Source organism: Ascaphus truei, chromosome 6 (assembly GCF_040206685.1).
Source record: "Ascaphus truei isolate aAscTru1 chromosome 6, aAscTru1.hap1, whole genome shotgun sequence".
In the NCBI taxonomy this organism is placed as follows: Eukaryota; Metazoa; Chordata; class Amphibia; order Anura; family Ascaphidae; genus Ascaphus; species Ascaphus truei.
Genome location: NC_134488.1, coordinates 85755883 through 85776052, shown reverse-complemented (window position 1 = coordinate 85776052; position 20170 = coordinate 85755883). Strand labels below are relative to the sequence as shown.

Sequence of the window (20170 nt, the reverse complement as noted above, 5' to 3'; positions counted from 1 at the left end):
AATGCACGATGTGTTGAGGCACAACTTAAGTAATTTCCACATAATAACAAAATTATGGTTCATTCTTTACAAAATGTCCATATTAACACACAGGTCTTCTGGGCTTGAGATGGTTTAATGTTAAAGCTCAGAAGACAAAGGGGGTAAATTATCAAATGGGAGCTATGTATTGATTGGGTCTATGTTTCGAGAAAAAGGTGGTGCCTCTTTGGCACAAAATAATCCTTTGATATATCTGGAGCAGTTTTTGCCCCAATATTGCACCACTTTTGCCTTGACACATACTGTTGGGGTTATGTTGGCCTGACTCACCTCACTCACCTCACTCATCTTACCGACCTCACTCACCTTACCTCACTCACCTCACTCCCATGGGAATTAACATGAGATCGGAGCTTGCTGAGTCTGCCTCATTGTGTTTTGCAGACACATGCTACAGTACCTGTTATTGGCGCTCATACCCGCTGGTATAGCTATAGTGTTGTGTAACCTGCGTGACACATATCATGGGTATCATTCATAAAACAGGGGAATTTTAATCACAAGTCCATTGTAGCGAATATGTTTCCCACGTGAGCTATTAAGCTACTCTTACTACATTCAAATACACCTGTACATGAGAACACACTTAGAGGTAGGTCCACAGAAGTTTTCTTATTAATGGGTAACCTCAAACCTAATAAGTAGCAAAAATAACATCCATTCGTCAAAATACCACCGTTAGTAAAGAGGAATTTCATGTCTCCAAAACAAGGCGCATGCGCATTGGTCAAACTTTAACGCGCGTTATTAGCGCATGCCATAATAACGCATTACTCATGTGCGTTACCAAAAGCTAATGCAAATCTTGTTATATTATTGAGCAATTATACATTTTAACACATTCATGTTTTCCATTATTTATAGTCCTTCCTTTATTTTAATTGAATATTAATGAAAATTATTGTACACCCTTACTTAATAAAGTCATTATTACATTATATACCATATTAGATCAGACAAACATATCACTTTAATCACTAAAAAACATAATATAATTGATGATGTGTTTCAGACATTTATATGATCCATAATGTATATATTTGTATGACGTGTAACTTTATAGAATGAAAGTGTTAAGTCTTATACACATTACATTGCTTTTAGGCCATTCCAAAAAAAACAAAAAAACATAATCATTGGGATGTTTACTTTCCCTTCTTCTCAGAAAGTAATTGGCAGCACTGGCATCTTATTCAAAAATATGTAAAATTGGGAGACAGGAGAGAATCCCCAAAACGTTGTCTCCTCCAAGAATGGTCATCATCCAACCATCCATTGAGATGTGTGTATTATATTAAGACAAGTTTGGCCCAAAATGTACTCTGTGCATTCTTATCCTGCATCAGTTTTCACTATGCAATGTTCTTGCTTCACCTTTATCAGTATGTCTTTATTCACACATTTCTTTCAGAATTTAGATGTTCTCTTTCTTTTTAATCCTAACTCTATATCATTGTCAAATCCTCCAGCAGTATTTTGTTTCAGAGAAATATTGATGTACAACACTTTGTGGGGACTATAACATATGGCTAGCATGGGGAACTGCATATTATTACTTGATTGTAAATGCAATCCCAAACTTCTTATTCCTCTTTGCCTCTGCACAGGTTTCCTCCCTAATCTTGTTTTCCCAGCAGGTTTTCTTTCTTTCTCCTCCTCCCTGACATCTCCACCTCACCTTGCTTCTCATTTCCCACTGTATCCCTTTCTAAGACATTCACTTCTGTCTCATTAAATCATCCTGCATTGTTGAGCAGAGGAACAAAGGATAATCTCAGCAACAATCTGCAATGTTTCATTCAGAACACAAGGTGGCACAATGTACTCAGAGCACAGTGCAGTCACAATGATCAGGAGGAGTACAGGGAGGGTGAAGATCATTGGAGAATGACCAGAGGGGGGAAAAAACAGCACATTGGTGAGGGCACATACAGTAGAAGCAAAATGTAGGACAGCATTGGCATAGAGGGAGATATCTTGTGTTGTTAAAATATAGTTCATACAATATTATTTTTGTTCTAATATATCGGTAACAATATGTGCAGCACTGTACATAGAACTTATAAACATAGAAGTAGAGCTTACAATCTAATGTGCTGCCTGAGGCACAGGGAGATTAAGTGATTTAGGAAATTACATATTTTTTCAAATGTTTGTTGTGTCGAAAATGTCAGTGCTAAAATGTAATAGAAACCTTCCAAAAAGGTACGTTGTATGTACGAAGGTCGTCATGGGGACTTCAAACATGATGCATAATTTGTGAGTTTTAGCCTACTTTTGACGCATCCCTCATGATAATTACCTGATTGATACAATACTATGTATATATTTTTTCATTTATACCTACTATTAGTAAATGTCAATTATTAGTGTAATAATTATAACAGTAATACTATGAAAATAATATATTTTATTAACCTATATAATGAAACATCGATGCTGTATCAAATAATGTTTTTTGTTGATACATAGCAACTTTATTCTGCGCTAATAGTATTAACAGACTTTTTAGGGCTTGCACAAGGTTGGTGGATGATTTTGATCTACTTTTAACTGATTTTGTGGTGCTCAGAGACATTATTTTTTAGTACATACCATTTACATTTATAGGCGGATTGCCCTATTGGGCAATTGGGGTTACCCTAGTAGGTCGTTGCAGTGAGCCAGTTCTGCGGCTCCCCAGCAGCGGCGGAGGCTGAAGTGGCAGCTCCCCATCTCCCTGACCTGCTGACAGACTCTCCCTCCTCCTGTCCGCACCGGGATCCAACTTCTGCCCGACCAGCAGAGGGAGCTGGAGGAGAATGTTTCAGAGTCTCACCCCAAGGCAAGAGTGTGTGGGGTGTGTGTTTTTTGGACAATGTGATGCCACATGACGACATGTTGCCATGACAATGCAACATCACATGGAGACATGTTGCCATGCCAATGCAATGCCACATGACGACATGTTGCCATGACAATGCGACATCACATGGCGACGTGCTGTCATGACAATACGATGTCACATGATGCCGCGACGCTGCAGAAAGAGCGATGCTCTTCAAGGGATCGTCCGGTTCAGTATGTACCTACAATTCGCCCCTGTTTACATCTGTGCTCTAAACTGCAGTCCATGTCTGTGTGCCAAAACAAATGAACAAAAATATTTTTAACACAGCTGGCACAGATGGAGACATTTGAGCTTAGTACTGCACAGGTGCTCAATTGAAATTGAGTTTATGTGCCAATTTTGCACCAAAAAAAATCAGTTTGTGATGCTTAATACATAGGCCCCAAAATGACTTTCCCAGGGTCACAAGGGAGGGTTGACACTTGGGTTTGAACCTAACTGCAGTTACTCCTTCAGCCCAGAGAGTGACGGGCAGGGTGGCAAAGGATGGAGACAGGGAGTGAGCAGCAAAGATGGGGAGTCACAAGTAGAAAGATGGGAAAAGGCAATTTAGGAGAAGGAAAAATAAGTTACACACCCAGACTGGAAAGGACAGAGGGAAGAAAAAGACAAGAAAAAAAAGAGCGCATAGAAAAAAAAAGAAAAGTGAATTAAATGAAGGAATGAATAGAGAGGGCAAGAAGCTAAATTATAGAAAAAAAAAATATTTAGTGATGAGTGGGGCATGATAGTGTAGCCTATGATGGGTTAATAGGGGGAAATGTGAAAAAAAAATAAGAAAGGCATAGAATGCAGGAGGTGACAATAATGGCAATAGAGGTGGGATTAAAGCTCAGAAAGTTACATCAGAGAGGGCACAAGAAAATGAAAGTGGGGAGGCAGAGAGCACATGGTGACAAGGAGGAGTAAGGTAGAGACAAGGAACAATGCAGGATGATTTAATGAGACAGAAGTGAATGTCTTAGAAAGGGATACAGTGGGAAATGAGAAGCAAGGTGAGGTGGAGATGTCAGGGAGGAGGAGAAAGAAAGAAAACCTGCTGGGAAAACAAGATTAGGGAGGAAACCTGTGCAGAGGCAAAGAGGAATAAGAAGCTTGGGATTGCATTTACAATCAAGTAATAATATGCAGTTCCCCATGCTAGCCATATGTTATAGTCCCCACAAAGTGTTGTACATCAATATTTCTCTGAAACAAAATACTGCTGGAGGATTTGACAATGATATAGAGTTAGGATTAAAAAGAAAGAGAACATCTAAATTCTGAAAGAAATGTGTGAATAAAGACATACTGATAAAGGTGAAGCAATAATGGTCATCATCCAACCATCCATTGAGATGTGTGTATTATATTAAGACAAGTTTGGCCCAAAATGTACTCTGTGCATTCTTATCCTGCATCAATTTTCACTATGCAATGTGATGGAAAGTTAGTAGCACATAGTTAACGACTGGTAACTTCCATTCAAGTGAATTGAAACAATTACATTGGTAACTGTATGTTAACAAACTCTCCCCATATTGAATAAGGGAGTGGGTGCATTTCCCCCCTGTTTGCATCAGCTTATGATTCGAGTGGTTTAAGGGAGAGGAGTTACATAGCACACTATAACATTATATTTCACACCTCTAAAATAAAAAGAGGATTCACTTATTTTTCAGGCCTTTTTATTTTGAGAAACATTTTGTCTTCCTATGTATATCACATAAATTACAAAGGTTCAAGACTACCAACATCTCCAAAATAAAAACACAGCTAACATTTCCTATTCATAGAAAAGAGCATGAGGATATGAAGACTAGAGTCCTTCACAGAAGGTAAACAACTGATCTGCATTTTAAAACACTTTTAACACCTTCTGTTCAATGACATTTGCTCTACACAGAATACAAGTGTCTGCATTGTTCTTCAGCTGCATGCAAAACATGTTTACCCCAACACAGAATTGCAAAGCTGTTTTATAAAACACATAATAATATAAGTAGAAATTGCGATTCCAAGAATATTAATTTCATTATACTAGTTATGTGTTTCAGAAGCAATTGAGAAAATTCAACCTTTTGATTCCAGAAGCCATTCAAAGCACTGCGAACACAATTAGTGTGTATAACACACAACCTTTAAAATCTTAATATTCCAAATACGGAAAATATATTAAAACTCAATATACTTCAGTAAAGACTCGGCTTTAAAAAAGTAAACATCAATCTTATATGCATACGTACTGTAAAGTATATAAGGTTATTTTATCTCAAATAGAAAATATACATCTCTAAGCACGAAAACCTTTATAAAACCTTGTTTAACCCGCTGGCAACTGAGAGGTTAAGATACCTATTTAGTCCAGAATATATCATAATCTCATCATCTATATATATATATATGTAACTCCTTAATAGTAAATGAACTCAATGAGTTTATATTTTGGAAGACACAAAATAAAATAGAAAATACACTTTTTTTCCTAGTCCAGGTAAAAACCAATTGTGTGTGTGAGCGTGTGCGTATTATTTGCTTCGTGTAAGAAAGTCCATATTGGAGCCACTTAATCACCAAGGTCTCCATAGGTCTGCTGTGTCGTACTCCTGGGTTGGCTGTTCACTGAAGGTCTGACTGGAGGGGATCATAGAATGGCACATGTACTCTGCTGCACCTTGGCCTCTGTGAGAATCACTCAGCAGATCTATCTGTGACTCAGTTTGCTTGTTACTCGGAAGAAACTGAAGAGTGTCCTTCATGCATGTGGCAAAACCTTCTTTGGAGGTTTGTCTGGAGGATGCTGCAGCTACAATGGAAAACAATTGCAAATAATGAATGAGTATCCTACAGGTTATTCATCTCCTTGTGTGGGGAAAGCACTTAATAACCCCCTCCCTGTTGTATGGGCGTTTCTTTATATAAAAATGATAAATTACTCACCTCTGGCAGCCCGTTGAAGCTGTTGTCTTAGCAAGCTCACTGTCATTTCCAGGATATCAGCTTTCTCTGGTTTGGATGGAAGTTCATGTTTCTGAAACTCTTTCTCCAGTAAGGTCTTGAGCTGCTCAATGCTGCTGTTAATACGATCTCTCCTCATCTTCTCAACCACAGGCTTCCTCATCTGGAGAAGAAAACATGAAGTCATTAGGATGATACAAAAACACTTATACAAGAACCTAACAACTTACAGGAGAACTTAGAAACGGTGCAACTTATACCAGGACTTAGTAACTTAAGAAGTGCTTCATAACTTAACTACATCATAGTAACTTAACAATACTTAGTAACTTAAGAAGTGCTTAATAACTGAATTACATCATAGTAACTTAACAAGACTTAGTAACTTCAGCAGTGCTTAATAACTTAACTACATCATAGTAACTTAACAAGACTTAGTAACGTCAGCAGTGCTTAATAACTTAATTACATCATAGTAACTTAACAAGACTTAGTAACTTCAGCAGTGCTTAATAACTTAACTACATCATAGTAACTTAACAAGACTTAGTAACTTCAGCAGTGCTTAATAACTTAACTACATCATAGTAACTTAACAAGACTTAGTAACTTTAGCAGTGCTTAATAACTTAACTACATCATAGTAACTTAACAAGAACTTAGTAAATTAAGAAGTGCTTAATAACTTAACTACATCATAGTAACTTAACAATAACTTAGTAACGTTCGTATACAAGCAACATAATAAGTACGTGCTTACACACCAGTAGTATCCAGTTATCATAATATACTTCCAGGGTGAGATAAAAGTAAGTTGTACCTTTCTTATTTCTTTCCCCATGTTATTTTCAGTGCCAGGCACCCCAATCTTGCATGGAGCCATCCTGCAAGTATACAGCAAAGTATCCTTAACGCGATCTGTGACTTGTGAATGAAGCGCTGGCTTTATACCCCTGACCCTGCATAATAATGTGTGAGGCTCTGGCTTTGTACAGGTTCCCACACTCATCAGCCAATCGGGGAGGTCGTTGCGACAATAGAAGTGTGTGCAACAAGACAGCAGAGCATCTGGGGCTGGTAATAAAACTGGGCTAGAGGATGCAGACGCGAGTGTGGGAAAGACGAGGACCATATACAATTGTGCAATTGATCTCGTTTCTCTTCCTCTGGCATCTGTTGTTATCAAAACATTGACTTTTCGGTGATAAAAACTTAATATTAACCGAACTGGTGGTGATCGACAATGGCCAGTCGTGTAGATATACAGTACTATGCTTGTTCACAATGAATTGAAGCAGTCATCCACCAAGAATGGCTCTCTCCGACGTATGTCAACTAAATGCCGCTTAGCACATACAGTTTGGGTATTTGATGGCTGCTGTTTTAAATGAAATCATCATTATCTATGTTAATATAACTAAGTGCAATGTACCACGGTATCTGACAAGAATAAATTATTTCATTTCTTATATACAAGTGATCCCCATGTTATAAAATAATAATAAATGTAACTTGAAATAAAGAACAGTGATAATACAGCAGAGAGGGACACGAGCACATACACACCACACAAGGGAATGACTAGAAGAGCTACCAATTGAAGTGTCTAATAACTCTGAATAAACACACACATCTATACAAGAAAGAGACAGCTCTATCTTATGTTTTGAAAAGAAATATGCAACATATAATATGTAAAAGAATGCAAAAAAATATATATCCTTAATACTGTATTTGCAATTATATTGTTTTCTGTTAAGATAATCGATTATTTTTCCTCTCATGGGGAAGTTTTATGTGGGTGTAATCAATTTTCTGCCACAGGTCCAGCAATGAATGTAACCGTCTGACAGCGAAGAGGTTAATAGTGGGTTAGCCGGCAAAATAAAATAGTCCAACATATGTGTAAAATAATATCTTTTTGAGCTACTTGGTTTATAAAAACTGTAAACCTCCCATGTACATGTCTTCATAGTAAACAAATGAATAGTGCCACTCCATGAATTAAAAAGGGACCAAAATGAAATCGGTAAAAAATAAAAAAAAATGCACACCACATTTAGGTATGCTTTATAGGAAATAATAAAAGACTTGTGGCATTCTTTTCTATTTCATGATAGAAGTTTCGGTTAACAATGGAGCTGCATTGACATCTTCCTGTGGCAAATCTCTACTGCCCCTAATGAGAAAGTGTGTCTCCCTGACTGTGAGATCTGACACGTGCATCAAACAGTGGAAGTCAAGGTGAGCACAGCCTTTGAAATGAAAACACAGCACTTGTCATCAAAGACGTGCAGATCAAAGCCTAGAAACTCAAACTGCAGCCCTGGATTTTTTTTAAACTTGAAAACAGTATTGGGAATCCTGCTGCAAAGTGCTTGGATATTCAATCTTACAACGGTACCAGGCAATTCCTGCAGAACATTATTGCATGTATCTATGTATATCGTTATTTATATAGCGACATCCGCTTCACAGGTGTAATCTAGGAACCAGAGTCCCTGCCCCAAAGAGTTTACAATCTACATGTTGTTTCGGTTCAATATATATATATTTGATCTATGATCAAATAAGAAGTGTGTGTGTGTGTGTGTGTGTGTGTGTGTGTGTGTGTGTGTGTGTGTGTGTGTGTGTGTGTGTGTGTGTGTGTGTGTGTGTGTGTGTGTGTGTGTGTGTGTGTGTCTTCCTTTTGTTTTCGTTACATGGTAAGTATAAGAGCACTTTGAAATGTTCAATTTAGCATCTTTATTTATTACAACCATATGTAAACATGACTTATGGAAGTACCCGAAGAATAATGTTTTTTTTTTTTTAAAGTCATTATTAATTGTGACAGGCCCAAACATAAGTGTTTGAAAATTGAAATATAGAACTGTTATATCTGTTAGGAAAAGAGGAGTCCATTTTATTTAATAAAAGTAGAGTTTAATCCAGTTTGTGTAAGAGGTTACTAAATGTATCTGTCGCAAAATCTTATGCTGTTTGGTTCTCTAAGAATGAAATTCCCATGGATATTTTACAGAAGGGCTTTGATCTATTGCTTTCCTCTTTGATGAACAGCAGACTTCTGATTCAGCTACTGCCCCTCCTCTCCTCACCTTCTCTTCCCTTCCATGCAAGTGTCACATCTCACAGACACGTGTGAAGCACACACCACACACACACCACTCTGTAGGCAGGGCTGCTCTTTGAGGTGTACAGTACCTTTTCCATATAGAGCATTCACTTTGGGAATCATACTAAAGCAGTAAAGGAGAGAACGTGCCATACGGAATGCACTCATTGTGGGAAAATGTATTGTGTTAATAGTAATTAAAACCCCTTTTATTGAAAGAGGGATCAGGTATCCAAATCTGATTAAAAGATACATTGCTTTAGGGGCAGATTCCCTGATGTGATTAGACAGGGAATCATTATGGAATATGGTGAGCTACTTTTCTGCTATAGCGCTACTTGTATTATCAAGAGTTTAATAGGTAGCGATTCCTTAGGGACAGGTCTGGATTTGTATACCTGATCCCTCTTTCCAGACTATTTTTAATTCTCAATAAAAGGGTTTTAATTACTGTTAACATAATACATTTTCCCACAATGAGTGCATTCCGTAGGGCACTTTCTCTCCTTTACTGCTTTCATGTTTTAGCCCTACATTGCACCACTGTGTAGTAATTTTCTCACTCCACTGCTTTAGGCAGATGTGGCAAGAATGGATTACAATTAACGCATTATCCATTATTAAACAACATGTATCTCCTAGATTTATATGTGAAGTGAATTAAAAAAAATGGTTGAGGAAATAATGTGACACACTATATCTCTCCTAATCATAGAATCAAACTGAATTTACAAATACAGTACCATGCTCTATGTAATGCTAGTGAGTTACCATGCAATGCCCTTGATTGGCCTATCATTGTTAGAAACTGTTCCAAACTGGGGCAGCATTCATTAGAGCTATGCTGTCAGGACTCAGGAGTTGGCTGCATAACACTCAATTTCCCATGAATAGATGTCTTATTTTGTAACTGAGGAAGCCAGTGACTGAGAACACAAGTACAGGTCATATGCACAGCGGTACCGAGCAGCTGAGGATGTTACATTCACAAATATCACCCCCCCCCCAAAGCTGACTTACATGATAATGGTGATGAATATAATTATTATTAAAATGACAGCAAGTTTCCTGAAACAGCATCTGCCAGGGTAAAGTGAGTAACAATATCTCTGTATCTCTGTCATTCACTAAACATCTTTTTTAGAAAGCTCAACTATAAAGCTATTATTGTCACCCTGATCCCAGCTGTAAACTCAGTTACATAGTATATGAGGTTGAAAAAAGACATACGTCAATCAAGTTCAACCTATGCTAAATGTAGATACTTTATCCTATATCTATACTTACTTATTGATCCAGAGGAAGGCAAACAAAAAACTCCAGTGTCATATCATCCAATGGTATCTCATAAGGGGAAAATAAATTCCTTCCTGATGCCAATATTGGCAATCGGATTACCCCCTGGATCAACATTCTTCCCATGTATACTTATTTGGTATATCCCTGCTTACCTTTCCTTTCTAAAAAGATGTCCAGAAGACACACAAAATGCTTATCGCTCTCCAAAAATACCGTTGTTAACATAAAATTCTCATGGTGCATAGGGTAGGAACAATATAAACATAGAAATCCAAACAGGGTGTAAATCCTGGTTGGACAAGAAACCCACAATTGCACTCTATGAGGACAAACAATAGGTGGGACAGAAAAATAGTCCCAGGCTTATAGCCTATTGAGCCAAACGACGCAAAACAAAAAAGCTTTATTAATACATACCAAGGGACAAAAACAAAGAGTGTAGGGTATAAACACAGGTGTGTTAAAACTTAGGTGATGGTGACACAGAATAGAGGATAATGGCTCCGCCACAGCCCACCATGGAACATCTCATATGAAGGAGAATATGTCTCAAACTATGTCTATAATATCAACTATGAAATATATCCACAAAAATACACAAATGTTCCTGGTTTAGAGCTCCTAATGGTAAGCTCTACAAGCGCTGGTTACCTTTATTACACTGACAGAATATCAAGTAAAATCCCTACAGATAAGTGGGACTACTGACATAATGTAACAATTCAAGTGTATGATATTATAACCCAAACTGCTCAAAGTACTATTAGCATATGCAATTGCAACATCCACAAAGTAATACAATGTGTATCGATGGGTAGTGTGTTTGATAACACTATAAGTAAGAAGCAGGAGAAGTAATGCTGCTGGCGTGTACACATAATATATAAACACTTGCAGTAACCCGTTTCTTAAGTTCAATTATAGCCCATCTGACGTTGCAAAAAATGCCAAATCAAAGAACATACAGGTAGCATTCAACATGCATATTGCCTAATATGTCAGGTAAGTAAATTAAGACAGAGAGGGAGGGTAAGTAAATGCCAGCGCTTAATACTACCAGTATGACCGGGTGTGTAGCAGTCTCCACGGTACACTGGAGCTCCTAGCGTCATCTAAAACCGATGGGCCGTTTCGCGTACAAAGCTACGCTTCGTCAGTTTTTTGACAGGCCGTTTCGTGTAGAAAGCTGACGAAGTGTAGCTTTCTACGTGAAACGGCCCATCGGTTTTAGATGACGTCACTCCTCTGACGTCGGTGGTGGCGACCCGTAATGCTAGGAGCTCCAGTGTACCGTGGAGACTGATACACACACGGTCATACTGGTAGTATTAAGCGCTGGCATTTACTTACCCTCTCTCTCTGTCTTAATTTACTTACCTGACATATTAGGCAATATGCATGTTGAATGCTACCTGTATGTTCTTTGATTTGGCATTTTTTGCAACGTCTGATGGGCTATAATTGAACTTAAGAAACGGGTTACTGCAAGTGTATATATATTATGTGTACACGCCAGCAGCATTACGTCTCCTGCTTCTTACTTATAGTGTTACCAAACACACTACCCATCGATACACATTGTATTACTTTGTGGATGTTGCAATTGCATATGCTAACAGTACTTTGAGCAGTTTGGGTTATAATATCATACACTTGAATTGTTACATTATGTCAGTAGTCCCACTTATCTGTAGGGATTTTACTTGATATTCTGTCAGTGTAATAAAGGTAACCAGCGCTTGTACAGCTTACCATTAGGAGCTCTAAACCAGGAACATTTGTGTATTTCTGTGGATATATTTCATAGTTGATATTATAGACATAGTTTGAGACATATTCTCCTTCATATGAGATGTTCCATGGTGGGCTGTGGCGGAGCCATTATCCTCTATTCTGTGTCACCATCACCTAAGTTTTAATACACCTGTGTTTATACCCTACACTCCTTGTTTTTGTCCCTTAGTATGTATTAATAAAGCTTTTTTGTTTTGCGTCACTTGGCACAATAGGCTATAAGCCTGGGACTATTTTTCTGTCCCACCTATTGTTTGTCCTCATAGAGTGCAATTGTGGGTTTCGTGTCCAACCAGGATTTACACCCTGTTTGGATTTCTATGTTTAAAAAGATGTCCAACCTTTTTTTGAACAAATCTATTGTATCAGCCATCACAGTCTCCATGGGTAATGAATTCCATATTTTAACTGCCCATACTGTAAAGAACCCTTTCCTTTGTTGCTGGTGAAATCTCCTTTCCCTTGGGATGAATAGTTCTTTTGAAAGCTCCTTGTACTGTCCCTGAATATATTTGTATATAGTTATCATATCCCCTCTTAGACGCCTTTTTTCTAATGTAAATTTCGAATCCGTATGCACACAACGGCGAAACGCATAGAGTGTTTAGTCCAACAGTATCCAAGAGAAGGAACACCGAGAATCCACCTCCACCATCGAGCTCGGCGGTCTCAGACGCACCGGAAGTGACGTGAGCCCCGGCGTGGATACAGTGTTCCGGTGAAGTGGAGGACAAGGAGGAACCCAGGAGATCGTGACTTTCTGTGTACCCGCTACCCGCTTTCTATTTCACCTATTTTGTTCATCCAAAGTGTAAGCCTCCATTTGTATATTTACTGTCTGAATATATTACCGTCTACACTATATGGTCTTTTTCTTTTGTTCCTTGGAGATTGGTGGCTGGTGGCTGCTGCATATCCACAGGGAACATCCACCCCTTAAAAGCTGGATGGCTGCTTTCTTTTGGCTGCTTTAATGTGAGGAGCCATTTTTGAGCATTATACATATACTCACTGTATTTTAACATTGCTGTACTATGTGATGTTCTTCATTTTTATGGCTGCAAGATACGCTCCCCTGGTTCTTTTGGAATAACAGTTGATGCAAGACATGTGGAACAGTCTTTATCCAAGGGTTGCAGTGCGTCATTTAGCCTCATAATCACTTCTAAGTACTTTAGTTCACTTTTGCTATTTGGCACAATTATTCACAATTGTTTATATTTCCTTCACACATTTTGCCATTATCAAGTGGTTATTATACTACATATCTATATTATTAATATTTCTTTTTGGGTTTGTTAGAGCCTATCGAGCACCTTTTTCATTCTGTTAAAAAATCTAAACGCCTGACTCTTCTTGACCATTTCCTCCCCCAGTATCAGTGTTGATCAAAAGAATTGATCAGAAAGAAACCCTTTATGTATAGCACTCAAATGTCACACATTATAGTGATGGACACAGTGGTCCCGCAGTGATATACTGCAAGTCAGTCAGGTATATCCAGAATCACCGAGGATATCAAAAATAATAAAATTTTATTAATTCTACATAGAAAGTTAAAAACACAGATACATTATTAAAAATCCAGGTCAAATAGGGTAAGTATAATTGACTATTCCATACACACACACATCATGACTTCAAAATGTAGCAGCTGGTCAAGATTTCTCTAATATCCAGTGAACTATATATGGTATATACATTCAATAATAGCAGGCTTGATAGGATATTGCTACTTCCCTTCAGGTAGCTGTAGTTGAGCTAGGATGTGTACCCAGGAGCTAGGTAGTGTAGTATAGTGATTGTATCCTGTGCAGGATCACTGCATGGACAAATCAGAGGTGGGCAGCTGGTAATATTGGTCTCTGTATGTCGTGAGTACACTTGCCCCTTATACCAAAAATGCTACACAATGCAGTAGATCACAACATATATCCTATGGTGTATATGTACACTGAGAAAGTCACTACCCGCTCAATGGTAAAGCCTGGTGTATCACAGTTCAAACGTTATGGTGTATATATGTCAAAGAGAGTGTACCTAGGGCTCGTTTAGTGCTAAAATGCAATGTAATTTCTCATAATTGTAGCAATACATATGCACATACTCTAGGTACAGGCACGATAATTGTGCAAACATATATGTTATATTATTTGCCCGATACAAGCCTGCTCGTATCTCCAGCTGTAGGAGCTGTAGGATGTCGCCACTCGAATGACGTCACTAACGTGACGTCCTACGTCCCGACGTACGTTTCACGTGTCTACCACGCTTCATCTACCCCCTGATGAAGCATGGTAGACACGTGAAACGACCGTCGGGACGTAGGACGTCACGTTAGTGAAGTCATTCGAGTGGCGACATCCTACAGCTCCTACAGATGGAGACACGAGCAGGCTTGTATAGGGCAAATAATATAACATATATGTTTGCACAATTATCGTGCCTGTACCTAGAGTATGTGCATATGTATTGCTACAATTATGAGAAATTACGTTGCATTTTAGCACTAAACGAGCCCTAGGTACACTCTCTTTGGCATATATACACCATAACGTTTGAACTGTGATACACCAGGCTTTACCATTGAGCGGGTAGTGACTTTCTCGGTGTACATATACACCATAGGATATATGTTGTGATCTACTTCATTGTGTAGCATTTTTGGTATAAGGGGCAAGTGTACTCACGACATACAGAGACCAATATTACCAGCTGCCCACCTCTGATTTGTCCATGCAGTGATCCTGCACAGGATACAATCACTATTCTACACTACCTAGCTCCTGGGTACACATCCTAGCTCAACTACAGCTACCTGAAGGGAAGTAGCAATATCCTATCAAGCCTGCTATTATTGAATGTATATACATATATAGTTCACTGGATATTAGAGAAATCTTGACCAGCTGCTACATTTTGAAGTCATGATATGTGTGTGTATGGAATAGTCAATTATACTTACCCTATTTGACCTGGATTTTTAATAATGTATCTATGTTTTTAACTTTCTATGTAGAATTAATAAAATTTTATTATTTTTGATATCCTCTGTGTTTCTGGATATACCTGACTGACTTGCAGTATATCACTGCGGGACCACTGTGTCCATCACTATAATGTGTGACATTTGAGTGCTATACATAAAGGGTTTCTTTCTGATCAATTCTTTTGATCAACACTGATACTACTGCAATTATACCCTTTATAGCACCTGTCATTTACCATTCAATATACAATATACATATGGTGATTGCGGTCTCACTCACATATCTAATGTGAGATTTGGAACAGCTACATTTCCTCCCCTAACTGTTTATTTAGCCACATTGGTTTTGACTTATTTGTTTAATAATTATTACCCAAGGGTATACACTGATGCGTGTGCTTTTCTAACAATGTTTTAAAGACAGCCCATTTATCTTCTACATTTTCCCCTGCAAAAACATAATCCCAGTGTATTACTTGTAGATTAGTCCTCAGTTTAATAAAATCTGCATTTCTAAAGTTTAAGGTCTTTGTTGAGCCCAAGTAATCTGTTTTTTGATAATTTATTTCAAATGCGACCATGTTATGATCACTGTTTACCCAAATGGTCTAGGACTTGAATATTTGCTATTACGTCTACATTGTTTGATATTACCAAATCCTTATTGTCCCTCTTCTGGTTGGGTCCTCAATAATTTGGGTCATATAATTGTCTTTAAGCACCCCCTAAAACCTGTTTCCTTTTGTTGTAATGCTAATCTCATTACACCAGTCTATGTCTGGATAATTAAAATCTCCCATAATGTAAACATGACCTAGTTTTGATGCCTTCCCCATTTGAAAAAAGTATTTTAGCTTCCTCAATCTCACAGATATTTGGTGGTTTACAGCATATCCCTACAAACATTTTCTTTATACTTTTACCTCCACTACTAATTTCTATCCACAAGGTCTCTACATTTGTTTAACATATAAGCATACTCCACCTCCCCTTCTATTTGCTCGATCCTTCCGAAAAAGGGAATAACTCTCTAAATGAACTGCCCAGTCATGAGTTTTATCCAACCATGTTTCAGTAATGCCTATGATATTAGTGTTATGGGTAATATGTTACAGATGTCTCAGTTACTCCTTAACTTCCTCTGTGCATACATATGCATATACTTTGCTGAGATCTCTTTAAACTGGTGTTTTTTTCGGTGCCATCCTCTTGTCATCAATTGAATGATAGGATGCACAGGAAGATGCGGAGGGGGGTTAGGGGGAGAGTATCATGTGTTGCACATTGTGTCATTTTGCACAGCTTGTATCAAGATGCTTTGTGACAATGCGGGTATGTACACATATATATATTTTTTTTAATTGAAAGAGTCCTTTGTGTAAAAAAAAAATTCTCACCTAAAATAATTTGCATCATATGTTGCTATGTCATTATTCATGATCTTACAGTTAGTGCATGATTTCCTTTGTATGGTGTGTGCCATGTTCATACATGTGAATTATTTAAGAAAAAATAATTCAGTGTGTCTAACTGCATTTGTCCCCTCTGCTGCAGGACCCTTTCCCCCCAGCCCCAGGTAAAATTATTGGAAAGGGGGAGTGGGAAGGGTGTGAGAGAGAAACGGGGAAGAAAGAGAAGGGGGGGGGGCTGGTTAGAGAGATATAGGGGAGGGAGAGAGATGGGGTAGTGAGGGGGCAGAGAGAGATAGAGAGGGTGAAGAAAGAGGGGGTATAATAGAGAAGAGAGAGAGAGAGAGCGAGAGAGTGAGAGAGTGAGAGAGAGAGGAAAAGTGAGGGGGGGGGAAAGGGAGAGAGGGTGAAGAGAGTGAGTGAGAGAGAGAGAGAGAGAGGGAGGGAGGGAGGGAGGGGGGGGGGGTGAGGTGGAGACTCTAGTTCTGGGCCCCAGGAAACTTTTGCTATGTCCAGCATACAACATCCAACCTACACCGCTAACTACACACACCCTTGCATCTTGTTCTTTGTGAAATCAAAAGTTGAAGTAGGTGCCACAGAACACATCAACATAAAATGTATACTTTGGCATACATACACAAACCCATTAGTTTGCTAAGCTTTAATAATGGGCCCCAATTTTGCTTCACTTGGGCACTTGGGAGTTCCTAGAAGAGATAGCACAACATTATAATATACTATCTATCCAAAGTTGCACCTATACCTGGTGCAGCTTACATCTCTCTGTATCAAATACATCTGTCAGAACTGAGCTGGTGTTGACCTCTGTTTCTAAATGATCTGCCCAAGTGTAGAAGCAGGATTAGAACTCTTCATACATATGCCATTGCTTCTCTTCCTACATATCCTTCTCTAGCAAATCCTAAATACACTGCACATATTTTATTAGATATCAATTTATTGAAAGGTTTGATAATTAATATATGCTTCAATTTTATTTCTTGTTAGTATGCATGTTTATTGCAATTTATTGCCACATGCCATAGAGACTTGTGGATAATAGAGTATCAAACAAAAAGGGCTTTATTTAACAAGCCAATAGCAGTTGTTACCTGAGACACTGTGATGGAACTTATTCTAAGGCTCAAATAGCTAACATTAGAAAAGAGTTTGCAATCAAATATGATCTTCTCTGTCATATTTATGGAAATAGTACAATTTACTTTGTTTTAGGAATTTTACTTTAATAAACTACTTGGAAATAGATACATATTTTAAATATATGTTTGATAATAATAATAATAATATTTAGTTACACTTTAAAATGTTTTTTTTTTTTAATAGAGATATTATTGTTTTAATGATCTGCTAATACATATCTCTAATACAGCGTTTCCCAAATGGTGGGTCGCGACCCGGCACCGGGTCACAGAAGCAAAATTGCCGGGTCGCAGTGAGGCTGGCCGCATGGTGTCCCCCCTCTCTCCTTGCGGCGTCCCCCCCTCCCTCCTTGCGGCGTCCCCCCCTCCCTCCTTGCGGCGGCCCGAGGTGAGGTGCGGGACAGTGCTGAAGTGGAGCAGGCTGCTACCGCTGGGGTGTCAACGGTGATTCGCTGACTCGGGCTCCTACTGCAGCCCCGCATCATGATGTTGCCGCCCATGACATGCTCTGCCCCCCACAGGCACCATGCCCGGCATGATAAGAGGTAGGGAGTGGTGCGGGGGCGCACCTGTGCCTCAGTTCCTGGCGCTCCCTTCCCCTCAGTCCCCTTGGTGCGGGAGATAGGCGCAGGGGGTGGGCAGTGGTGGCTGAGCGGTCGCTGGCGGGCAGAGGGAGGCGTGGAGCCGCCTGCTCGGATCGCGGGCCTTTCCTCTCTCCCCTGCCCCCCCCTCTCCAGTCACTCACATCCGTCGCTGCCTCTGTAATAAATTGTGTGTGTGTGTATATAGGGGAGTGTGTGTGTATATAGGGGAGTGTGTGTGTATCAGTGGCTGTGTGTGTGTATAGGGGAGTGTGTGTGTATAGGGGAGAGAGTGTGTGTGTGTGTGTGTGTGTGTGTAGGGGAGAGAGAGTGTGTATCAGTGTGTGTGTATAGGTGAGTGTATCAGTGGCTGCCTGTGTGTATAGGGGAGAGATAGTGTGTGTGTATATATAGGGGAGTGTTTGTGTATCAGTGGCTGTGTGTGTGTATGGGGGAGAGAGTGGGTGTATGTGTATGTGTGTGTGTGTGTGTGTGTGTGTGTGTGTGTGTGTGTGTGTGTGTGTGTGTGTATAGGGGAGAGAGAGTGTGTGTGTGTGTGTGTGTGTGTGTGTATGGGGGAGAGAGTGTGTGTATGTATCTTTGTGTGTATGTATCTGTGTGTGTGTGTATGGGGGAGAGTGTGTGTGTGTATGGGGGAGAGTGTGTGTATGTATCTGTGTGTATGTATCTGTGTGTGTGTGTGTGTATATATATGTATGTATGTATGTATCTGTGTATGTGTATGGATCTGTGTGTGTATGGATCTGTGTGTATCAGCCACAGCCACTATGTATATCTGTGTGTCTGTGTGTGTGTCTGTAGGTCAGTGACTGTGTGCGTCTGTGCAGGTCAGAGAGAGGGTGTGGGGGGGGGGGAGGGAGAGAGAGAATAGAGGGGATTGGGAGAATATATGAAATCTGTATGGACATTCATAACGGTTTTATTTTACCTATAGGCGATAAAAATTTTAATGGGTCACGAAGGAGAAGCTCAAAAATAACTGAGTCACGGAAAAAAAGTTTGGGAAATCTGCTCTAATATATTATTATTGTTGTTATTATTATTATTATTATTATTATTATTATTATTATTATTATGCATGCAACATAGTGGATTCGTGTAAGTTATATTGGGTACTCAAATCAACCTTTGTACCTTCCATTAAAAAATAAAACAGATGAATTGAGCATTTTTTTGTAGTAATATGCATAAATAAGTATCTATCTAAAGATAAACATGCTAGGGTTCTCTCACCAACTCCCCACTATCACATTCGGTGATATATTTGTTTAACCTTTAGGGCTGGGGAGCACTTTTGCAAAGCATTGGAGTATATATCTCTACAGAGGTCTGTCTGGGATATGTTCCTGTAACTACAGCAGAGAATACATATCAACCCTGTATAATTGCTCTGCAATTATTATTATATTTTACCTGAATAGCACCAACTTATACTGCTGCGCAGTACAATGTGGGAGGGAGGACAATAACATTGCATGAGCAACAGAGTGAATATATGAGTTAAGACAGACTGAGACAATAGGAAGGAGGTCTCTAATACAAAGACCTTACAATGTATACATGTATTGCTGGCCACTTGGCAGTGAAGGGCTTTTACCATCTCCTCTTATATAGCTTTATAAACTGCATAGTACAAACTTTAATTCATAAAAAAAAAATATTAAAGGGAAAGCATAACGATAATTTATGGTTTTAACATAATTTTGTTTTCATAATAAACAAGGAGCACAAAGTATATGTATATGGTTCATATTTTAGCGAGTTTTGCTTTAGATAAGTCAGAATATCTTATTTTGGAAACACATAGAAGTAAACGCAGCCAGACAAACCTTATTTTGGATCCCTAGGTCACAAATGCTGTGGGTTCTGAGTCCCGCTCGCAATGTCTGTGAATAGGACCAACTTCAAATCAGGCTTATCCTCTTGTATC

The 20170-nt window shown here is 38.9% G+C and overlaps 1 protein-coding gene across 2 annotated transcripts; it reads right to left on the bottom strand.

The window, feature by feature from the left end:
- Positions 1 to 4596: 4596 nt before the first annotated feature.
- Positions 4597 to 20170, bottom strand: LOC142496509 (transcription factor HES-5-like). 2 transcript variants are annotated; one of them, XM_075603185.1, is made up of 4 exons: positions 20070 to 20170; positions 6690 to 6753; positions 5852 to 6032; positions 4597 to 5717 (listed from the first exon to the last, which is right to left on the bottom strand). In XM_075603185.1, exons 2-4 carry the CDS (start codon positions 6750 to 6752, stop codon positions 5482 to 5484), a joined length of 480 nt encoding a protein of 159 aa, XP_075459300.1. In that variant the 5' UTR covers position 6753; positions 20070 to 20170; the 3' UTR covers positions 4597 to 5481. The 2 variants fall into 2 exon arrangements, with proteins under 2 accessions (XP_075459300.1, XP_075459299.1); XM_075603184.1 differs by lacking the exon at positions 20070 to 20170 and having other exon boundaries at positions 6690 to 6816.

Bases quoted from the DNA above. Each gene is read 5' to 3' on its own strand.
- LOC142496509 (XM_075603185.1), bottom strand. From the start codon at position 6,752: ATGGCTCCATGCAAGATTGGGGTGCCTGGCACTGAAAATAACATGGGG. The intron at 6,033-6,689 runs GTACAACTTACT...TTTCTTCTCCAG, and splicing joins TGGGGAAAGAAATAAGAAAG to ATGAGGAAGCCTGTGGTTGA. The intron at 5,718-5,851 runs GTGAGTAATTTA...TTTCCATTGTAG, and splicing joins GCTTCAACGGGCTGCCAGAG to CTGCAGCATCCTCCAGACAA.